Genomic DNA, 21,403 nt, shown 5'->3' with positions numbered 1-21,403 from the left:
TTATACTATTGGCCCTTCTCCTGGGCCCTTGGCTCTGCAGCCGGCTCCTCCTCCCTGACTTCACTGCTTCTGGGATGGTAACACTTAAAAGCCCTGCGCTTGGGAGGCTGAGGCAGGAAGGCGATGAGAATGAAATCAGCTGGGCCATAGAGTAAGCTCCAGGCCCTTCCTGCTCAGTCACGTCCTTCTCCAGTGGCAGCCTGGACTAGCTAGCAGCTCAGGAGTTGGGATCCACAGGAACCAGAGCACAGCCCTGACCCCCATGAACATGGAACATGAGAGCCAAGAGTCTGCGCTTAACCTCCCACAACATGCCAAGTGTGTCTCACATCCTTAGTCTCAGCCCTCAGGAGGCAGAAGCAGATGTCAGAGTTTGAGGCCGTCCTGGTCTACACAGCATGTTCCAGACCAGCCGAAACTATATAGTGAGACCCTGTCTAAAAAAGTTAAAACTAAAAAAATAAAAGTGAGACACAAAAGTGGGCGCCACTGGAGCTGACAGGGTCAGAGTTGGTGATTTTTGAAGACGTTTTATTAGTTGTTCTTTTCCAGGCGCTGGCCCAGAATGTGCCAGCATCTTTACCTCCCTAAGCTGGGTGAACTTTCAAGTTCAGGAACTAAAACCACAGGGCTTCGGAATTAATTCAAGAGACGTGGGGTGCTAAGTCTGTGTTCGAAGCATGCGAGCAGAGCGGGAGCGTGTGTGCAGAACAGCTCTGAAGTCTACAGGGTAGCTGAAATTGTTTAAAGAAAAACCCTACTGAAACTGAAAGAGAACACAGGCTATGTGACCCAAATGAGGTAGAGAGTGCTTTTCAAAAGTCCATAGCAGCTGTATCTTGTGCATCTGTCTGCCCTTCCTAGATGCAGGCAGAGGATGGCAGGGACAGCCCTCCCTCCAGGCTACAGCTGGAGACATGCCCAGGTCCTGAAGTCCTACCCCTGTATCCTCCCAACCCATCTGGAAGCTCTCTGGCTTTCCTCACAGCCAGGACCTCCTCACTGCCTTTTTACCTGAAGCCGAGAGGTCCTAGATAGCTCCCAGTTTGGGGATGGGACAGACAAGCAACCAGCCAGCTAGCCAGGCTCCATGGGAGGAGCCTAGAGTGCCCAGGTAGTGAGACCAGAAGACCTTCCCGGAGAAGAGGCCCAGGAGATGATACCACACAGATTGAGGGAGATCTTACAGGCAAGGGCTCTGTATGAGATCTGGTGTCCAGGAGTTGGGGATTTAGCTTAGTGGTAGAGCGCTTACCTAGCAAGCGCAAGGCCCTGGGTTCAGCCCCCAGCTCTGAAAAAAAAAAAAAAAGATCTGGTGTCCAGGGACCTCCATGACAGGAATTGACCCAGAAACAGATCTTGTCCCTTCTAGAAACTAGAAGGTTTCACTGGACCAACACACACACACACACACACACACACCCCTAGAGGACAGTTGGTGCGTTGTGTACGTGGTCAGGCTTTGCATCTGAACATGCACAGCTAAAGCAGGAATCGGCCAGCTCTACCACAGGACCATTCAGTGAAGACCCAGTAGTAAGTCCAGCCTGACTCTCAGTGGCCCATCATTGGAAGCCATAGGGTGCCAGGAGAGGGAGGCTAATTCCACTATGTGCCTGAGGACAGACCGAACCTTACCCCGCCCTCCAAGCCACTGGCTCATAAGACATTCGTAAGGTACCCAGCACCCTCCCATCCTCGGTGCAGAGCTCTAGCCAGGTGTTTGGCCTGGCTATGACACAGATAAGGACTACACAGCCCAGAAAGTAAAACGGAGTGAAGCCAGCCCGGGGCTATGCAGGATTTCACAGTGACCCTCTACGTAGTGAGCACCTAGCCACCCAGGCAAGAACTCTAGTCCACCTTCGCCACCAGGACCAAGGTTCCACACCTCCTCTCCTACCATGAACAGACAGGCCTCATGAGGGCCCTGGATGAGCACAAGGGGGCTAGGACCCCACAGACCACAGGGCAATGTGGCTGAGCAACCACAGAAACATTTATTAACAGCCAGTCCTGGACCAGGTTCCAGGACCTTCATGTGACCAGCACAGCACCTGCAGGCAGTGTGGGACTTTGACGGTGATACCCTGCACCGATTCCTTGGGTCAGTGAGAACGTGGGCTCTCTCGAGCAGCCTAGGATGGGACCAGCCCAGCCTATAGCCAGATGTAACCAGCTTGCTGTCTTGTCCCAAGCCTCCCTCTAAGGGGACAGTGTGAATCGGTGAATGTTGAGTGGAACTGGGGTTAGGGGTTGGCAAGGTAATGCTCTGAAATCAGTGTGGGCATGGCTGTACCAACAGGAATGAACAGTTGTTCGATGACAGATGACTCCAAGTGACACGTGTCCTCAAGGAGACTCACACCATCCTGACTCATGGCCACCAAGCAGATGGCAGATGAAACTCCCTGACTGTGGTCAGCAACTGGGCTGGCTAAACTCAGGCCTCCCCTGAGTCACAGCACAGAAGGCCCTCTGCTGTTCGGGTGACAGTCCTGTGGGATCCTGAGCTTGCCTCCGGCTGCTATGTGATGTGGATGCTGCTGACCAGTGCCTATGTGAGCAGGCCCTGAGTGAGCCTCAGCACAGCCTCATAAGCCACGAAGACCACCATGTTGACAGGAAAGGCGCGGCAGCAGTTGAGTGCCAGTCCCTTGAAGAGCACTCTGGGACCCTCCTCCCGCACGCTGGTCACCACACAGTGCAGGAGGCCCCGGTAGCGCTGCTGGCCCTGCCCATCTGCCTGAAGGCGGGACTTGATAACGTCCATGGGCGTAGCCACAGCCCAGGCCAGGACCCCGGCACAGCCTCCAGCCACCAGCACACCTAGGACATCTGCAGGGGAGACAGTGGCCATACCTTATTGCAAGCTTCTTGGAGACAGGACCCAGGCCAGGGGAACTCAGTGAGTCGAGATAAACCCCCCTAGCACAAAGTCACTGTGGCCTTGGACAGTCACACACACTCCCCTCAGAAACCCTACTTGAAAAATGAGGCAGGCAGATAAGAATGCTTAGCCTGATTAGGTGTCAGTGAGCTGCACAAGCAGCCTGAGAAACCTCGTGTGCAAACAAGCCTGCCTGGGTTAAAGCTATGCTTCTATGATGCAGATTCCTTTCCCAGCACCCATGCCGTGCCCTCTGCCTGTCACTCACCTGGCTGACTCTGGCCAGCAGGGGTGAGCCACTCGGAGAGCACAGCATAGGAGAGAAAGTAGGTGGCAAAGGAGTGGCCTTCACGAAGGAGTAGAGCCGAGCTGCCCTTGTAGAGTCCGCGCAGACCCTCCTCTCGGGCCACTGTGACTAAACAATGTAGTGGCCCACTGTACTTAGGCCTGGGCTCCAGGCAAGCAGTGGGTGCTGGACACAAAGCGGGAGCCACAGATGTCCAGGAGGCCGAGGGTCGCCGCTGCTGTGTCTGAGATTGGGCCTGTGTCTGCAGGCGGACTTTGGCCACCTCAGTGGGTGACGTCAGGAACACCTAGGACAGGGAAGAAACCGAGTAGGACATGCCTACAAACTGCCCACAGACTCTAGGACCCGCCAGGGCAGTGCGGAGAGCCCAGACCCCAAGAGGCTGCTAGCTGGTCCTAGTGGTTTGATGGTGCTGAGTTCAAAGCCAGCTCAGCCCAATTAAGGCCAAAGCCAAGGCCTTCTGCTTCCTTCTCTCCTATCTGAGAGTACTGGCTCAACACCTACCAGGTGCTAAGTGAGTGCGACTAAGTCCAAGACTGTAACGGACACAGTAGTGTGTGATAGTCGCATTGCTAAAGCCAAGGAAGGCTTGGCAGTCACATGGGCCTCACTTCTTACCTGCAGATGAGATGGCAGCTCAGAGAGCCTCAAGCCTTTGGTCTCTGCACTGTGTACAGTAGGTGTGACACTTAGCCCCTCAGCCCATGGGGCTCTAAGAGCTAGGGCCTTACCCATGCTCCATCCTGGCTTATGAGGGACATCAGCTGCACTTGCCCTCCCCGCTCCTGTCTGTGGTCCCTGATGCTCCATCTTCATGGGCATGAGGGATTCCAAGTGTCCATGGTAACACTGGGTGATGTTCAGGCATTTGGTGGCCACCCTGATAATGGAGCCCTCCCAGCTGGAAGGTCACAGGCACATGAGTGCTGTCTCTCCGGGTCCTCACACCGACAGAGAGGGTCTTTACAGCATCACCTCCTCCTCCCCACTAGGGTATACTGGGAGGGATCCTAGCCCATCCCAGGCACGATAGAAGTTCCTCTCCACAGTCCCCAGGCCCTGCAGGGTCTACCTTCTCAGAGCCTCAGCCTCCACACCTGCTGGGAGGTAGGATTCAGACCCCCTGAATGCCTCCACTCACCCGGACAAGGCCAGAGGCGCATCCTGAGAGTGTGATGTCAGCCTTGGTGGGCTTGACGTCCGTGCTGCCGTACCGGAAGCGGCAAATGTGAGCCAGGCAGTGGTGGTAGGTACCGAAGGATACAGATGACACCAGGGACACGGTACACACAGGCAGTGAGAGGCCTCTGTAGAATCCCCACAGCTGAGGGATAGAGACCACGTAAGGACAGGACACAGCCAAGAGAAAGTGCCCTTGTGCTGGGACTGAACATCATCACCTTTCCCCAGGCCAGTGCCTCTAGGCTTGGGGGTCTCAGGACTTGGCGATGTTTGAGGTCGGGTGAGGGGTTGAGGAGATAGGTGCCTGGCCATGCTGATGTAACCAGTGCGATGTTCAGCTAACCCCTGCCTGCACCAAGCCCCAAGTTCACTTGTATAGCATCCTCAAGGCCTCCTCCGGATGGGCTCCTCCCAGTCCTTCAGAAGCCCAGTTACCCCTGAGCCCTCTACCCTGGGGACAGGGACTTGGTTCTTTACCCTATAAATATCCCAGGTGCTCAAACTTTGGGCCTCAGAAGGGTCACTGGACTGTGCACAGCCATACCTGTTAGAAGTGCTAACAGACTAGGGCTGAAGGGGAAAGGCATCGCTAGCAAGTGCCACCATATCATCGGGTCCCAGTCCTACCCGCTCTTGACGATATGTGTCCCGGACACAGTGCCAGATGCTTGTGTACTTGGCCTCAGTCTGGATTTTGACCTGCAGGAGAGGAAAAAGGGTTCAGGAAGGGCTGGCCCTGGGCCTGAAACCAGTAGAAGCCTTGGCTTTGCCCCTTGATGGTGACGCATGCTGCTGTAGACTAAATGGGGACAGCGAGCCCCTTCTAGAATAAGGCACAGGATGAGAGAAACCAACAGTCCCAAGGGCCTCAGGGAGCCACTGATAGTATTAAAGGAAGGGCAGGGGGAGGGGCTAGGTCCTGTTAGCATTCTAATTGATGACCAGAGCTGGGTACCAGAGGCACTGTTAGTAAACCAAGGCAGGGCCTTTGCTGTACCTTCACTGTATCCAGAGGGTAGCCCACAGCAACACCGCAGACTCCTGCAAGGCAATCAGAGGAGCCCGTGAAGCAGCAGGAGGTGGCCCTGTCAGCAATGAGAGCCTATGCTTCCCAAGGAACAGAGGAGGTGGCCTCAGGTAAGTGCCTCTCCCCCACCTCCAGCTGACCTCCAGCTGATCCTGCCTGGGCTCCTTCTCTCCGAATCCTCTGTTTTGCTGGTGGGAAACCAAGGCACAGGACACACCTACCAAGCTTGCTAGACACCCCACCCTGGCCCAATGGTGTCTACGCACATTGCCAAGGACATTCCTCAGCCTCCCCTCTGACATCACATTTTGGGAGAACACATGGCTCCCTTTGGCTGATCCTGTCTCTGAGCCAGGTAGACTTTGCCCTCAGGCCTCAGCCTGTGCAGGGTTTCTGTGGAAGCCAGGTGGACACCCACACAGCCCAGGGCTCGGGGAAAGGCATATTCTGAACATAAGCCAAGGGAGCAGCCCAGACCCCTGTCCAGGTCACTTAAGAGCCAGCATTGCCTGGAACGGAAGGTGAGCGCGGGACAGTGTGCACAAACTCCCCCCGAGGCCCACCTGTGGGCAGTGGCAGAGCCTGCAGGAGATCCTTAAGCCACTGGGAGGCCATGTCTCAGAGGAGATTATGAAATTGCAGAATTGCCTTCTGGATTTCTGTACAACAGAACTGCCTAGCCTTGTCCTCTAAGCAACCACACAGACCCAGGCAGTGGGCCACCTGGCGGTCAGAGTCTCAGGAACCACACACTGAGTAACAGTTCTCCTACCTGAGGGGGTTGGCTACCTGAAGACGGTAGGCACAGCAGCTGACTCATCTTGCAGAGAGGCTGGTAGTGCCCACCCTGACTTTGAACCAGGAGATCTAGGATGCCTTCCTTGCCCTGCCACTTCTAGCACCAGGGCCTCCACATCTGCAGCACAACCTTGATGAAACTCAGGGGCCGATGAAGTGCTTGGGCTTTCTACCCCAGAGCAAGGACACCATGATAACCCAGGATGACAAGACCCATGGGTGCGTGGAAGAGTGAGTTCCTGGGGGTGGGGGGACTGCAAAGCAAGTGCCTGACAGGAGGCTCAGATAGAACAGCCTTCTACATCTCTCACTTTACCAACTCCTGCCCATCCCTCAAAGCCCTCCTCTCTTAGGCCTCCTTACTGTGTCTGTGCCTAGAAATAGGTTGACCAGGATCTGTGCCATATGGCCTTGTTCCTGTGCCCCACATTCCACAGTCACCTCTAGATCCAAGAGTTCTTCAAAGAAAGGCTTGGATCGGAGTCCCTAGGACCAGGGACCCAGGCCCAGCACAGAGCACAGGACCTTTCCTGTGACTATAAGGAGAATGTGACTTCCTGTGACACTAACATTCAAAGGAGCAGCCAGCCTCAGGATGGTGGAGGTCAAGACCCGGCAACCCAGGCAGGGCCAGGTCCTGAAGCTGGAGCTGTCTTTCCTTTCTAGCCCCCAGGCTGTTCCCAGCATGAGAAAGCCACCCACAACTATTTCACAATAGCTGCAGGGCCAAGGGTGCCTCACTCAAAATAGTTACACAGCCTGAGGATCAATAGCACCTGGAGTCCAGCGGGCAGTCACCTCTCTTCTGTGTCATCTCTCCCCAGAGGGAGCTGGTTTCAGCCACAGGGGGCTAGACATTAGTAGTAGGCTCAGTGGGCCAGAGAACCATCCAGCTGGGCCTGCTCTATGTCTAGCTCCTGCTCCCTGCAAACAGAACTCCTGGGTACGCAGTTCTTCCTTGGAACCTTCTGTCTCTCCCAGTACTCATTCACCCACACCCAGGACCCCAACCATCTCACTCCACAGGGTCAAGCTCTGCTCCCAAGCCAGGAATCTCTAGACCAGCTCAGAATCCTGCCTGATCTTCAAGGCTATGTGGCAACCCCTCGTCCATGCCAGAGGTCTGCTCAAACCCCGACTGCCTAGGGCTCCCTCCCACTTACACCCCCCCAACACACACACAAAAGCACCACCCCCAGCTCTCCCCAACCCCTGATCTCCTCTATTCAAGTCTTGTACCTCCAATGGCCCCAGCAACAAAATCCATGGACAGTGTAGGCAACAAGAAGGGTTCTGGTCTTGCTGTGTGTGCCGCACTGGCTGGCTCCTGTAAATCCTGCTCCTTAAATACCTGTGAGCAAAGGTGGAGATGGGGCTGTTTAACGAGCTATTTTGATGCCCACACTCACATGCCCCACAAGGTTCGCGGTGCCAATGACCCAAGCATCAGGAAAGCATGTGAGAGGTCATGGCATGTGGCCAACTCCCACACCTATGTCTGCCTCTATTCCCGGATTCGGACTATCCTGGGCTTCTGATTGCTTATGGTAATGGCATAAACAGTGGCCCCTCAGAGATGGACCCCACTCTACAGTTCACCTCCAGTCCTAAAAGGTAGGGGAAGCGAAGGCCTGTTGTAATCGTGGAACCACTAAGACCTCAAAGGGGACGTGCCTGAGGCAGCCACTATGTTAGAGTCATTCTATTTGATGGCAGTCATCCCATGCAGGAAGTGCAACCATGTTTCTATGGCTACCACTGCTAGTATAGTTCAGGGGCTCAGAGATCCCAGCTGCAGCCCTACAGGGGGCCTTAGGGCTAGAGAGCTACCAAATGAAGGGAATGGGCATGTTGACACGGAACCCTCAGCAGTCCTGTCTGAATGGCCCTCAGGGCAGGGCAGCGGAAGGCCACGTGTCCACCTGTTTTTCTGTTCTCTGAGGCCGGCCTTGAACAGGCTAGTTTCAAACTAGGGATGACCCCTCACCCTGACAGTTTGTCTACTTTTAGACAAGTCGGCAGTGCTGGCTGCCACAGCAGAGGGCAGAGGGCAGAAGAGGCCAGAAAGTAGCCTGTCCAAGGCCAACCTTGATGTCCAGCCTGTAGAGGGACATGGTCAGTCCATGACTGGAAGTTGACAGTGCCATTTGGTTTTGAGACAAGGTCTTTGGGCTCCCCATGCCTCTGCTTCTGCACCCACAAAATCTGTGCACACGGAGCAAGCTCTAGTTGGGTCCCTGCAGAATTGTCAGCCAAATTCACGAGCAGAAGGTGGAGAGGGAGGTGACGGGTCTGCTCTAGAGAGGCAGCTGAGCCAGACGGTACACTTAAGAAGCTAGGACCTTGGACAATGAGGGAACCTAAAACACGCTGTCCACCCGAGAGGACCGGGTCGCTTCAGTCCCACACTGCCAGTGGGTAGGACCATCCACGCTGACACTGGGTCCCAAGACCCCATTTATCCCGAACACCTTTCTCTCTCTGCTGGTCTTGGTATCTATCCTCAACTATCACAGTCAGGACCAATTGCCACTGTCCACCTACACTTCCCTAACTGTGTCATCATTCCTGGACAGCAGCCCACCTGTCCAGGCTCCTGATGCGTGCAACCAACACATGCCAGGCGCCAACGTGTGGGACACCTCAGTAAACACAACAATCTAGTCCCTGTCCCAGAGGCCTGGTGTGCTGGAAGAGAGACAGAGAGCCCTTGACAACCAGGAAAAGCCCAGAGGTGATTGCAAGGACTGCTGTGGTCAGCGGCTGGTCCCAGTTAGGCATGGCCATTGCTAAGAAGCAGAGCAGCTGTGACAACCCACAAGAGACCCTCAAGAAAGTGGGCCTAGGAGTGTCCCTCATGATGCAGGAGGTCCATGAGTCTCTCAAAGCCTCTCGCTACCCTAAGATTACCTGAAAAGAGCCCTGAGCATACAAAGTCAGAAACTAAGATGGACACATCTCCTCGGTTTACACGTCAGACTCACTGGCGGTCATTCGCCAAGTAATCCTGAGTTTGCCAGCTGCTGTGGCCATCGGCAATCACAGATTCTTTTATTCCATACTTGGTTATCAAATATAGGTCTCAGATCACATTTTATAGAGTAAAACACACACACACATACACACACACACACACACACACACACACACACACACGTTAAAAACAGGCTCAGTGGTTAAAAGCACTGATTGCTCTTCCAGAGGTCCTGAGTTCAGTTCCAAGAAGCCACATGGTGGCTCTCAACCATCTGTAATGGGATCTGATACCCTCTTTGGGTGTGTCTGAAGACGACAGTGTACTCACATACATAAAATCAATAAATCTTTAAAAGGGGGGGAGAAAGGTTGATAAAGAAGTGTCAGAATTTCAGCCTAGCTTTCCTGGAGCCAGAGGTAGAGAGCTCATAAGGACACAGGTGAAAGTCTGTAGAGACAGGGTAAGTCTGAGGAGATGCAGGTACAGACACAGCAGGTACAGGCCACTGGAAGAGTTTGTTTGAAGTGGTCAGTGTCACCGGCAAAGGATGCAGCCCTTGAGCAGGGGACAGAGGCTGAGTCCTCTCTATGGCAAAATTCCTGTGGAAAAGGCTGGGACCAAGTGACAGGCCACTCAGTGTGCCTGCCCTGGTCTAGCCTTGGGTGCACCCCCAAGAGATCCTGGTGAGGGATTCCATTTTGTTTAGTTGGTAGGTTCATAAGTCTTGTGTCCCTGGAGTGATTTGGTATATTGACAAGCATTATTCATGAACAGCACAAATAAATCACAAGCTTGTGCCTCCCGACTTGCTAGCAGGTAGCGATTACCTGTGTAAAAATGATGCGGAATCCTTCTTTCTCGGCACTTACCCTCAAAATGGAGTGTGGTGATTTGAATAAGAATGGACCCTATGGGTCATGTATTTGAATGCTTAATCACCATGGAGTGTCCTGTTTGAAACGATTAAAAGGATCAAGGGTTGTGGCCTTGTTTGTAGACTTTGAGATTTCAAAAGCCCATGCCAAACCCAGAAAGGCCCCCTCTCTTTCTCTTTCTTTGTCTCTCTCTTCTGTCTCTCTGTCTCTTCTGTCTCTCTTCTATCTCTCTCTTCTGTCTCTCTCTGTCTTTGTCTCTCTGTCTTCTATCTCTTTCTTCTGTCTCTGTTTATCTCTGTTTCTCTTCTCTCTGTGTCAGTCTTTCTCTTCCTTTCTGTCTTCTGTCTTTTTGTCTCTCTCTGTCTCTCTGTGTCTCTCTCTTTCTATCGCCCTTTCTCTCTGCCTATGGATCATGATGTAGCTCTCAGTTACTTTTCCAGCACCATGTCTGTCTATCTGTGCCAGCACCATGCTTGCCACCATGATAATGGACTAGACCTCTGAAACTATAAGGAAGCCCCCAAATTAGATGCTTTTTTCAAAAAAATAAAAGCTGCCTTAGTCACTAAGACAGCTTAGTGAACTTCACAGCAATAGAACCAAGTAACTGAGACATGAGGTAGCTCCAGTCTAGGCTCTAACTAAGCAGTCTGCAAGCTGCTATTCCATATAACAGAGTCATTTCAAGACACAAATAGCTAGGTGGACAAGAAGGCTCAATGGATAAGCCCAGTAACAGCCTAACAACTGAGTTTGATCTCAGGACCCACATGTTGGAGGAAGGGGAGAATTATTCCTCAAGTTGGTCTCTACTTCAATGTATATATGCATGCACACACCCTTAGCATACACCTTTAATCCCAAACAATGAAGATAAAAGTTAGCTTGTAGAAGGAAGCAGCCGTGTTTTGAAAATGATGTCGAATTGAAGGGCAGACAAAGTGACAAATTAGAAGATTTGACAGAATGGATAAGCCCAATTCTCACGAGACCCGAAAGGACGGAGAGGCTACTTAAGAGCACCGCAGGGAGAAAAGGTGTGTGTGGCAGTTTTACTGGGACCATTTTGCAGAGACAGGCTGCAGGTAAAGACAGAACAAGCCAGAGAATGAGAAGGAATCAGAAGATTAGAGCAAATTGCCAGAATTAGTTTGAGGCCAAGCAGAGCAATTCAGTTAGAAGCTGAGAGAGGCCAGATTGGATCAGTCAACTTGGAGAGGAGCCAGAACAGCTGAGTTGAACCAGCCAGCCAGAATTCAGAAAGAACTAGAAAGGATGAGTTTATTCAGCAGTAAGCCTCGACAACTATCACACCCGGTGAGTAAATGTTACTTTTACAAAACAGGGTGAGACTTCCTAGCAGCATAAATGCTTTTTGAGTTTCTTGTAAATAATCACAATAAACCTGTAGGCTCATCAATCTGGATTTGAGTGGAATTCTTTCTTTGGTCTTGCATAAATGACTCAAACACCAGGCTCCATCAAATAGGGATGGTTTATTGAATGCCACATCCCAAGACTGATTGATCAGGGCCACAGGTCAGAATCAGGGGTTGACTGTGATGTTGAGTCAAGATCCCATAGGGCTTTTAAAGCCTGAGATCTACAAGTACCTGTGCCAAGTTATTCTACCAGTCAGGGTTTAGAGATGGGGGTTTCCTTAGAAACTTGTACACTTGTCCTGCTCCCATTGGTCAGGGTACTGGCAGAGGACTTGCCTTATCTAACATTCATGTCTTAACTTGCCAACCAGGATGTTAGTTATATGTCTCTTTCTGCCAAACAGGATGTCAGTTCCCAGGGACATCTTGGGAACTTAAATTTTACTTGACCCCTACTCAAAATGGAAGTCTTATTCCAAATGGTTTCTTATATTGCTGTCTCTCTTATGTTGGGATCCATCCCAGGGGTAACTTAGAAAAGCAAATACCCAAAAAGTTTATACACGGGTGCAGGAAGTGCTGCTGGGTGGTTGGTTTGGGTTCAGGCTTATCGTGGGTAACTACACAAAGAAGTTCTACTGACTTCCTTCATGATTGGTTTTCAACAGCACAGAACATAGCAGACTATGAAATCAACTTGGACATGAGAAAGTTTCCTACTAACAGCAGAAACAACATAAGAGATAGTTTCCTTATAATATTAGGAACAGCACAAAATGGCAGGCTAGCCAGGTAACAGTTCTCTAGGCCTTAGCAGTCCATCTATGTCCTAATATATCTTACCTAGGCCTGAGCATGCTGATGCTGTCTGTATCAGGAATGGAGAAGCTTTTCTTTATATTGCTCTAGAGGGTGTCACACGACACCCAGATTAGCAGCAGGGAGAGAGAACAGAAGGAGTATGAATTGGAAAGGCAACCCTGGGACAGTCATGTTTTCAGAGTCACCCCAGTCTAATTTCTCCAGCACTTTGTCTTCTGAATAATATATACCCAGATTCACCAAAACCACAACTACATCCCATATGTATGGCTGCCTGTATTGTTTGGTCATTGGCTATAAACTTCTCATAGACATTGATAACCTAGGCTAGCCTTCCTCCACAATCATAGCATATAGTTCATAGTGGGTTGCTGCTGGGTGGTTAAGTGGAGGGAGATGAGAACAGATCAGTGAGCATAAGGATGGGTTGGATAAATAGAGAGGTAGGTAGGAGATGAAGGAAGGGATGAAGGGAGAGAAGAATGGATGGATGGATGGATGGATGGATGGATGGATGGATGGATGGGTGGGAGATGGACAGATGGGTGAACAGACAAACAACGAGAAGGTTGGATATAGAATGGAATGGATGGATGAATGGGTAGAAAATGGATGGAAGATGGACGAATGGGTGAAGAGATAAGCAAAGGAAAGATGGATGGTGTGATGGCTTGTGTATGCTTAGCCCAGGAAGTAGCACTTTTAGAAGGTGTGGCCTTGTTGGAATAGGTGTGCCTTTGTGTATGGGCTTTCATCCTAGCTGCTTTGAAGCCAGTATTCTGTTAGTGGCCTTCAGAACAAGATCTAGAACTCTCAGCTCCTCCTGCTCCATGCCTGCCTGGATGCTGCCATGTTCCTGCCATGATGATCATGGACTGAACCTCTGCACCTGTAAGCCAGCCCCAATTAAATGTTGTCCTTATAAGAGCTGCCTTGGTCATGGTGTCTGTTCACAGCAGTAAAACCCTAAGACAGATGGGTAGAAATGGATCAATGGAACAACAAAAAGGTAGAGTCAGAGATGAAGAAATGGATGAACAGATAAGGGAAAGGTGGGTGGGTAGTAATAGAATGATCAGTTGGTAAGAGATAGATGGAAGCAACAATAGAACATGGACAGATGGATAAATAAGGCTGGGATGATAGGAGAAAAGTGTGGGGAGAGTGGCTAAAGGCTGCCAGAGGCCATGGAAGGTAAGGTTTGTTGAAGTCCATGGTGAAAGGAGCTGAGGAACAGCCAGAGCATGGAGCTGTCTATGCTTGCCCTGCCTCCTTCTAGAGTGACTGTCATCATGAAAGGGCTTGTGAAATCTTGAGGCCACCTCCTTCTCTTTGCTGGAGCTGATAGAGATTGTGGGAAGGAAGAGACCTGCCAGGGAGTCCTCTGTGTGTGCACTGGGAAGGTGTGGTACCCTGGGCCTAGGTTTGTTGTGGAAATCTGCCTTGCTTAGCTGTGTGACCTCAGGTCAGAGACACAACCTCCCTGAGTCTTGACTTTCTTAGTAGGCAGTGGATCTCAAGTCTGCAAGGACAACAGAAAAAGCCCAAGGGGTGTCCAATGAGGCCACATCCGGCCATGGGCTAAGTAGTTATTTCTGGTATCCAGGCAACCTTTAGGCATCCTTCACATTGATGTCACATGCCTGAGGCTACCACAGATAGAAGCACTTAGGAGAACACAGGCTTTCTGTCTCGCCACAGAGGGTCTAGACACATTCTATTCACCTTCCTGCCTAATCATGAGTTTTACACAACTGGGAAGGCCATACAACCCAGGCCTCAGGACTGACAGCACAAAGGGACCTTGCAAACTCTTTCCTGCTGGACATTGTGACACATGTGTGTAACCCCAACATTTGGGAGTTAGAGGCAAGAGGACAAGAAATTTACTGCTACATGGCCAACGTGAGGCCAGACTGGCCTACTTGAGATGCTATCTCGAAAAAAGAAATTCTGCCTCAGCTTCCTGAGTGTTGGAAGCACAGACATGAACTACCATATCCAGCACGATCAATGAGTTTTAAGGATTTCATTTTTTAAAATCTATTAACATTTATTTTACGTGTAGACCAGGAGCATGCAAGTGCCTGCAGAAGCCAGAAGAGGGCATGAGGTCACCGGAACTGGAATGACCGATGGTTGTCAGCCACCCAACACAGCTCCTGGGTCCTCAGAAGAGCAGAACATGCTCGGAATCACTGAATAATCTTTCCAGACCCTAATGTTTCTAATTCTGGGTTTCAATTTCCTTCCTTCCTCTTCCTGTCCACATTCCTTTTCCCGGGTGCCTAGGGATCCACTTCTTGTACGTGACCGTAGCACACAGAGGAATGACCTGCAGCCAGTGGGTATAAGCCAGTGTCATGGTTTGTATATGCTTGGCCATGGGAGCGGCACTGTTTGGAGGTGTGGCCTTGTTGGAGTGGGTGTGTCACTGTGGGCTTGGGCTTTAAGACTCTTTTGCTAGTTTCCTAGAAGCCAGTCTTCCACCAGCAGCCTTCAGGTGAAAATGTAGAACTCTCAGCTCCTCCTGCACCATGCCTGCCTGGATGCTGCCATGCTCCTGCCTTGATGATAATGGACTGAACCTCTGAACCTGTAAGCCAGCCCCAATTAAATGTTGTCCTTATAAGAGTTGCCTTGGTCATGGTGTCTGTTCACAGCAGTAAATCCCCAAGACGACCAGACAACTTACAACAGATCATCCCTGCTCTGCCTTACAGCCTAGATAGGCAAACCCTTTAGCCCATCCCAGGCTTCACTTCCCTTACTTATTTCCTTACAGTACAAACCATGGAGTGCAGGCAGGAAGAAGACTCCAATTCCTCACCCTCCAAGGCTGGGGATGGAACCTAGTACCTCATGCGTGCAGGGCAAGCGCTAAACCACTGAGCTGCACCCCCAGCTCCTAGGCTCCACCTTTTAAGGACAGAGTACCAAAGATTTTACAGACCCGTGTGCGCCTGTCTCCCACCCTCAAACCCACATAAAGGCCAGAGAAGGTATTGGATTTCCTGAAACTGGAATTACAGGGAGATGTGTCCCACCCAACATGGTGCTGGGGACCAAACGCAGGTCCTCTCCAGGAGCATCAAGAGGTCTTAACCACTGGATCATCTCTCCAGCCCCATGGAGGCACACTTCCAAATGATTATGAAGAGTCAGGAACCATGGCTGTAAACTGCACAGGCTGTCCTCAGATGGGCTACCCCGGAGGCCAAAGAGGACCCAGCTGAACCATCTGAAAGAGGTCTAGACAGGCAGCAGGCGAGAATGTTTCAGAGTCGGCTCTAGGGAGCCAGGGGAGCAAGTGGGTCACTGTGGTTTGGGGCACATTTCATTCGTGCAGGCATAGCCTGGCCAGGAACAGAAACATGGCTAGTGGGGTAGCAGAGCTTGGGGCAGTAGAGTTTTTACTGTGTAGCACCTGCTCGCTGCCAGCCAGACATCCTCGCTGTGGTCAGAATGACCTTTACAGGGGCTACACTTAGAGGTGAACCATGCCCTTCATTCTTCCCACCCTACCTGGCACAAAAGCCTGGTAGAGCAGAGCAGACACAGAGCTCCATATGACAAGGGAAAGAGAAGCTGATCTACCTGCCCATGGCTACCTTGAAGGGAGGGAAAACAGGAGAAGCTGTGAACATTGACTAAAACCCCACAAAAGTTCACAGAACTCCTCGTTCTAAGACACTAAACATCTTTCACAAGCCTTCCCCCTTCAGTCTCTGGAGTCACCCAGGGCTCCCTTTGGCCACATCTGATACTTGTGGAGTGACATGCCCACTATGAGTGACCAGAGTGAGTTCAGGACACAGCATCCTCTTCTCTCTCCCAACTCCTGTGGTGCCAACTCCAACTAGTTCTAGGGCACCTCAAATCAAGCCTGTGCAGGGGACATGTCGTCCTCAGGCCAATGCCCTCCAGGGCCTGTTGATGCTGACAGTGGGTTGGGAACAGGCTGCCCATGGCATCACCGGGCTGCCAGTATGTCAGTGAGAGCCCCCGGGGGGGGTAGGGAGGCAGAGTAGAACATATGGCCAGATACCCATGAGGGACCCCTATGACCTTCCAGTTCTGGGGACATCCCAAGCAGAAACCCAACAGTCTATTTTTTCTATGCATTTATTTGTTTGTTTGTTTGTTTGTTTGTAGTTATTTATACCAAAGACCATCTTGAATTTCTGGTGTCTGTTGACTCCTGAAGGCCAAGTGGGTTTTAAAGCAGGCCAAGGCAGCCTCTGGTGAACCAAGAGCTGACCCCGGGGAGAACCGTTGGAAATGCACGACCCCCACACACCCACACCCAGAGCTGTAGTGCGATTATTAAATTAATCTTCATCCTCTGCTTCCTGGAACTGGAGCATCACCGATGCAGGATACCAGCAGAGTTGAATGCTGTCTGCTCCCTGGATCTCTCCCCAACTCAAGGCACACATGGCCTGGAAGGAAGGTGACAGGCAAGACGGCCAAGCCAAAGCATCCTAACATTCTGAGACATTGTCCCCAAAGCTGTTAAGCAAGCCACCTCTCCTGCTCAGGGGCTAGGAATTTGATTTGGCTGCACAGGAACTCTAGGCTTCACTTTCCTCTTGGAAGCCTCACGTGTGTCAGGGCACACCAGCCAGACAAACCGGTCTGAGCCTCCTCTGAGGCTGCCTGCCAGGCTAAGAGCTGCTCCTGGTTCCGTGTTCTTCCCTTTCCCTGCAAAGCTGCCGTTCCAGCACTTCCGTGGCTCCTCGGGGTGCCTCACTGACTGAGAAGAGCACTGTGTAGCACAAGCCGGCCTTGAGCTTGTGATGAACCCCCTGCTCCAGCCTTCTGATGCTAGGTTCTGCTGGAGACCCAAGCTCACTCACGTCTACGATTTGCCTCTGATTGGAATCTTTACACTTTATACACCTTTTATTTATTCTGTGTGCGTGAGGGACATCCATGCCACAGTACAAGTGTGAAAGTCAGAGGACAAGAGGTGGCAGTTGGTGCTCTCTTTTTATCAGATGGGTCCTGAGGACCAGACTTGGGTGTCAGGTCCCTCCATCCACTACTCCATCTAGCTGGCCCCTCCTTACAGGATTTCGTTGTCGCCGAGCGTTTTTCGTACTAGGTACCTCCTACGGCTATTCTTGATTGTCAACTTGTCTACATCTGGAATTAACTAAACCCCTAAAGTGGGGGGGGGGCACACCTTGAGAGACTTTTGCTTAATTTGAAGGGAAGATCCACTTCTAGGTTTTTTTTTTTTGTTCTTTTTTTTCGGAGCTGGGGACCGAACCCAGGGCCTTGCGCTTCCTAGGCAAGCGCTCTACCACTGAGCTAAATCCCCAACCCCGAAGATCCACTTCTAATCCAATTTTTGAGGCGCAAAGTCTCTCTTAATCCCGATCTTTTAAGGCGGGAAGACACCTCTTTGATCTGGGCCACACCTTTGACGGTCAGCCTGTGTGAGGGATGGGGAGGAGGGACGCTTGCTCCCTTGGCCAGTTCTCACCCTTGCTGGCATTAGAGCAAGACTTCTTTGGGATTTGAGTGTATACTGAAGACCAGAAGGGACAGCCAGCCTCATGGCCTGAACAACTACTGGATTCTTGGACCTTCTATTCAATGGCTAGCCATTGTTGGATTAGCTGGACCACAGCTTAAAAGTCATTCTACTAAGTCATATAAAAATATATATAATCATATAGAGGGGGGGAGACTCATTCTATAAATTCTTTTCCTCTAAAGCAGTGGTTCTCAAACCTTCCTGATGCTTCGACCCTTTAATTACAGTTCCTCATGTTGTGGAGACCCCCCAACCATAAAATTAGTTTGGTGTAACTTCATAACTGTAATTTTGCTATTATGAATCATAATGCAAATTTATTTATTTACTTCTTGGAGCTAGGGGCTGACAAAGGAGTCACAACCCACAGGTTAAGAACTGCTGCTCTAGAGAAGCCTGAAGGTATGGTAGCCTTGGCTAGCTTAGAACTCACTATGTAGACCAGGACTTGAAGCCATAAGAGATCTGCCTACTTCTGCCTCCTGAGTGCTGGGATTAAAGATGTGAGCTACCACATCAAGCCTTACAGGATTAAAAATAATGTTATATATTTACTTAGTGTGAAGACAGAAGAGGGTATTGGATCCCCTGGAGCTGGAGTTATAGGTGATTGTGAGCTACTCGGACACACTCGGGTCCTCTGAAAGAACACAGGGTGCTCTTTTTTTTTTTCTTTTTTTTTTTTTTTTTTTTTTTTTGAGCTGGGGACCCGAACCCAGGGCCTCGGCTTGCTAGGCAAGCGCTCTACCACTGAGCTAAATCCCCAACCCCACACAGGGTGCTCTTAACTGCTGAACCATTTCTCCAGCTGCCTCTGCCCCCGGGGAATTTTTTTTTTAATTCTAAAAAAATACATTTTAGATAATTGGAAGCACCCCTTGCTTGTCTTTCACTGGCCGTGTGTCCGTGGAGACAGGAGGCACTGTTAGCCAGTAAGGGCCTTCCTAATAACATCACCTGGGGGGTGTTGTGGGGCAGTGGGTTGGGGGGGGATTTCAACCTAGGAACTGCAATGGGAGGACATCAGAGCACAGAGGTGTCCCAGTGCTTTGCGCGAGAATTAGGTAGAATTAGGTAGAGTTCAAAATTCTAAAGCTATGTAGAGGGGTTGGGGATTTAGCTCAGTGGTAGAGCTCTTGCCTAGCAAGCGCAAGGCCATGGGTTCGGTCCCAAGCTCCGAAAAAAAAAGAAAAAAGAAAAAAAGCTATGCAGGTTAAGGGAAGGAGAGCTTGGTGTGTAAACTAGAGCTGGGCAGGAGAGGGCGGGAAGATGAGTAGGTACAGCCAAGTTGTTATGGCTCTCCTGTGTCCTTGGCATTGAGCAAGTGAGGTAGGGGCTGATCGACTGCCCCTCTGGGGTAGGGAGATGAAAGGGTATAGTGCTCCTTTTTGCCTACTATTGGTCCTGTTTCCACACTAAACCTGTCTCATATAAGGACTCAGGAAAGACATTTCCAAACACGTCACTGTGGGCAGTGACAGCCCGGACCCACGCTGCCTCTCTCCTACTGCCCAGCCCTTGGCATGGATCCTCAGAGCTAAACAGATCTCAATACCTGCGGGGCAGAGGTGGAAGGGGTAGTATACTCCTGCTATAATTTTACCCTTGTGAAACATACGAAAACAATAAAACAGTACAGCCCAGGGACGTGGGCACTCCAGGACTCTTTCGGTTTCTTCCCAGCTAACAACCAAGGACAAGCACTTGGACCCACCTTGTCTTCTGCCTCAGATCATCAATGGCCAGTGCAAAGGGCTCTCAGAGAGCAGGATGACTGTCTCAAGTGACTCCTTCCTACATAAGTGCCTGCACCACACCCCCTTCCCCGACAGTGCAGACCAGCAAGCCCAGGGGACACACTCAGCCACACAGGACAGATCCTGACCCACCCACGTGGCATGCAACCTCAACTTAGCCTTCCATTCCCTCACACACGTTGTCCCTAAACCTGTTAAGTCCAGACACAGTACCAGCCTGCCACAACTGGCCCACCCATACTCTGCAACGAGGGACCTAGAGGGCTGCCCACAGGGTCCCACTGGACCTCCCTCCAATGGTTCTGAAGCTCAACTATGGGGTACCCCATGTGCATATGAGGCTCCTGAACCCTTCCCCAGCACTCCTAGAGGATCAGAGCTCCACACAACTAATGCCAGGAATGACGTCCATGTGAAGGCAGGCTCTCCCACGCTCCTCCTCCCCCCACCCCCAACTTTCTCTGGCTTTTTGACGCACGTTCTCTTAACAAATAAAACAAGGGCCAGTGAGATGAGGTTCAGCAAGTTCTGCTCTCGACTGTCCAGCATGCGTGAACCCTGGGTCCCACCTCCAGAGAAAGAGAAAGTAGCCAGGTATTATCATGCACACCTGTAATGTCTGTCCGAATTCAGGAGGCTGAGGCACGAAGGTGTCAAGTTCAGCCTGGGCTACATATGAAGGTCTAGTCTCAAAGCCACAGGCAGAAAGTGCTGTTCTTGTCTCACGGCTGCCCGCCCTCCTGTTTCTTGGAAGCAGGAACCAGGGCGGTGTGAGGGTAGGAGCTTGGCCCCCAGGGCATTCTTACGACTAAGCCCCTGGAAGAGGATTGTTTGGTTCAGCGGCACTGACCTCAGGAGGGACCCTACAATCACCCCAGTTCCGGTGTGTACCTCCTTCTCCCTCTTACCACTTGCCATCAGAAGGCGTCCAGCTGACGCAAAGCCTGTGGAGATCAAACCCAGGTCTCCAGACCCCTAGTTCAGGGCCCAGTAGCCACCACAAGCACTGGACTAGGGGTCAGCAGGCCTGGACTTGGGTGTCGGCTTCACGAAGAGTCCATTCAGTTCTAAGGATAAACACCACCTCTCAAAAAAACACTGGGGTCCTGGCCTCAGATCGGCCCCTCCACCAGATCTGCCATCCCACAACTCGCGCGCCCAGTTCAGAGGGAGCAGAGGCAAGATAGGAGTGCGGGTAACCTCAGGAGGCTTACTCAAGAGAAAGTTACTCTCAGCAGAGGCCCTGAGAGTTATGGCTGTGTCCATCCATCACTTGGACCTGCTTCAAGACTCTTTGCTGATGTAGATATTAAGGGCGACTGGGTGAGGGCGGGCTGTGGGGGAGGGACGTCAGGTTCTTACCCTACCTCAACTTTAGTGCTCTCCAAGCCTGGAGCACAGGCACGCACGCTCCTTGTCCTGCACCTAGCTCACCCCGTCCCTAGGCCCAGGGCTGCAGCCGGATGTGCGCACCCCAGATCTGGCCTTCTGGCGGCTCCCAGCCCTGTCCCGGAATCTCCCTTTCTCCATAACCTTCAGCGGCTGCCACGAACACATCGGGCTTGGCCGCACCCTTCCATCCACAGGCCCCTTCTGTTTGAAAACGTTTCTGCGTCGTTCAAACTCAAGCCCCTGCCTCCGCTTCAGCCCGTTCGCCTAAGGAGATCCGGGGCCTCGGAGGCCCCTCCAAGTGGGTGGCCGTTCTCGAACTTTCACAGCTAGCTGAGTCCAAGGCCTTAGTAGGCCTTGGGAGAGTCGCGGCGTTCCACGTGTGCACTCGCCACGGTGTCCTCTTGACACAGGCAAGGACGATGAAGTTGGGCAGGAGAGTCGCATCCAAA

The 21,403-nt window shown here is 51.5% G+C and overlaps 1 protein-coding gene across 1 annotated transcript; it reads right to left on the bottom strand.

Moving 5' to 3' along the window:
• Positions 1-1,977: 1,977 nt before the first annotated feature.
• Positions 1,978-7,563, bottom strand: Slc25a47 (solute carrier family 25 member 47). The gene is made up of 6 exons (XM_032908898.1): positions 7,444-7,563; positions 5,377-5,420; positions 5,007-5,078; positions 4,339-4,521; positions 3,159-3,483; positions 1,978-2,838 (listed from the first exon to the last, which is right to left on the bottom strand). Exons 1-6 carry the CDS (start codon positions 7,469-7,471, stop codon positions 2,558-2,560), a joined length of 933 nt encoding a protein of 310 aa, XP_032764789.1. The 5' UTR covers positions 7,472-7,563; the 3' UTR covers positions 1,978-2,557.
• Between the last annotated feature and the right edge of the window lie 13,840 nt (positions 7,564-21,403).

Source organism: Rattus rattus, chromosome 7 (assembly GCF_011064425.1).
Source record: "Rattus rattus isolate New Zealand chromosome 7, Rrattus_CSIRO_v1, whole genome shotgun sequence".
NCBI lineage: Eukaryota > Metazoa > Chordata > Mammalia > Rodentia > Muridae > Rattus > Rattus rattus.
The sequence above is the reverse complement of the archived record's forward strand: the minus strand, read 5'-3'. Positions and strand labels throughout refer to the sequence as shown.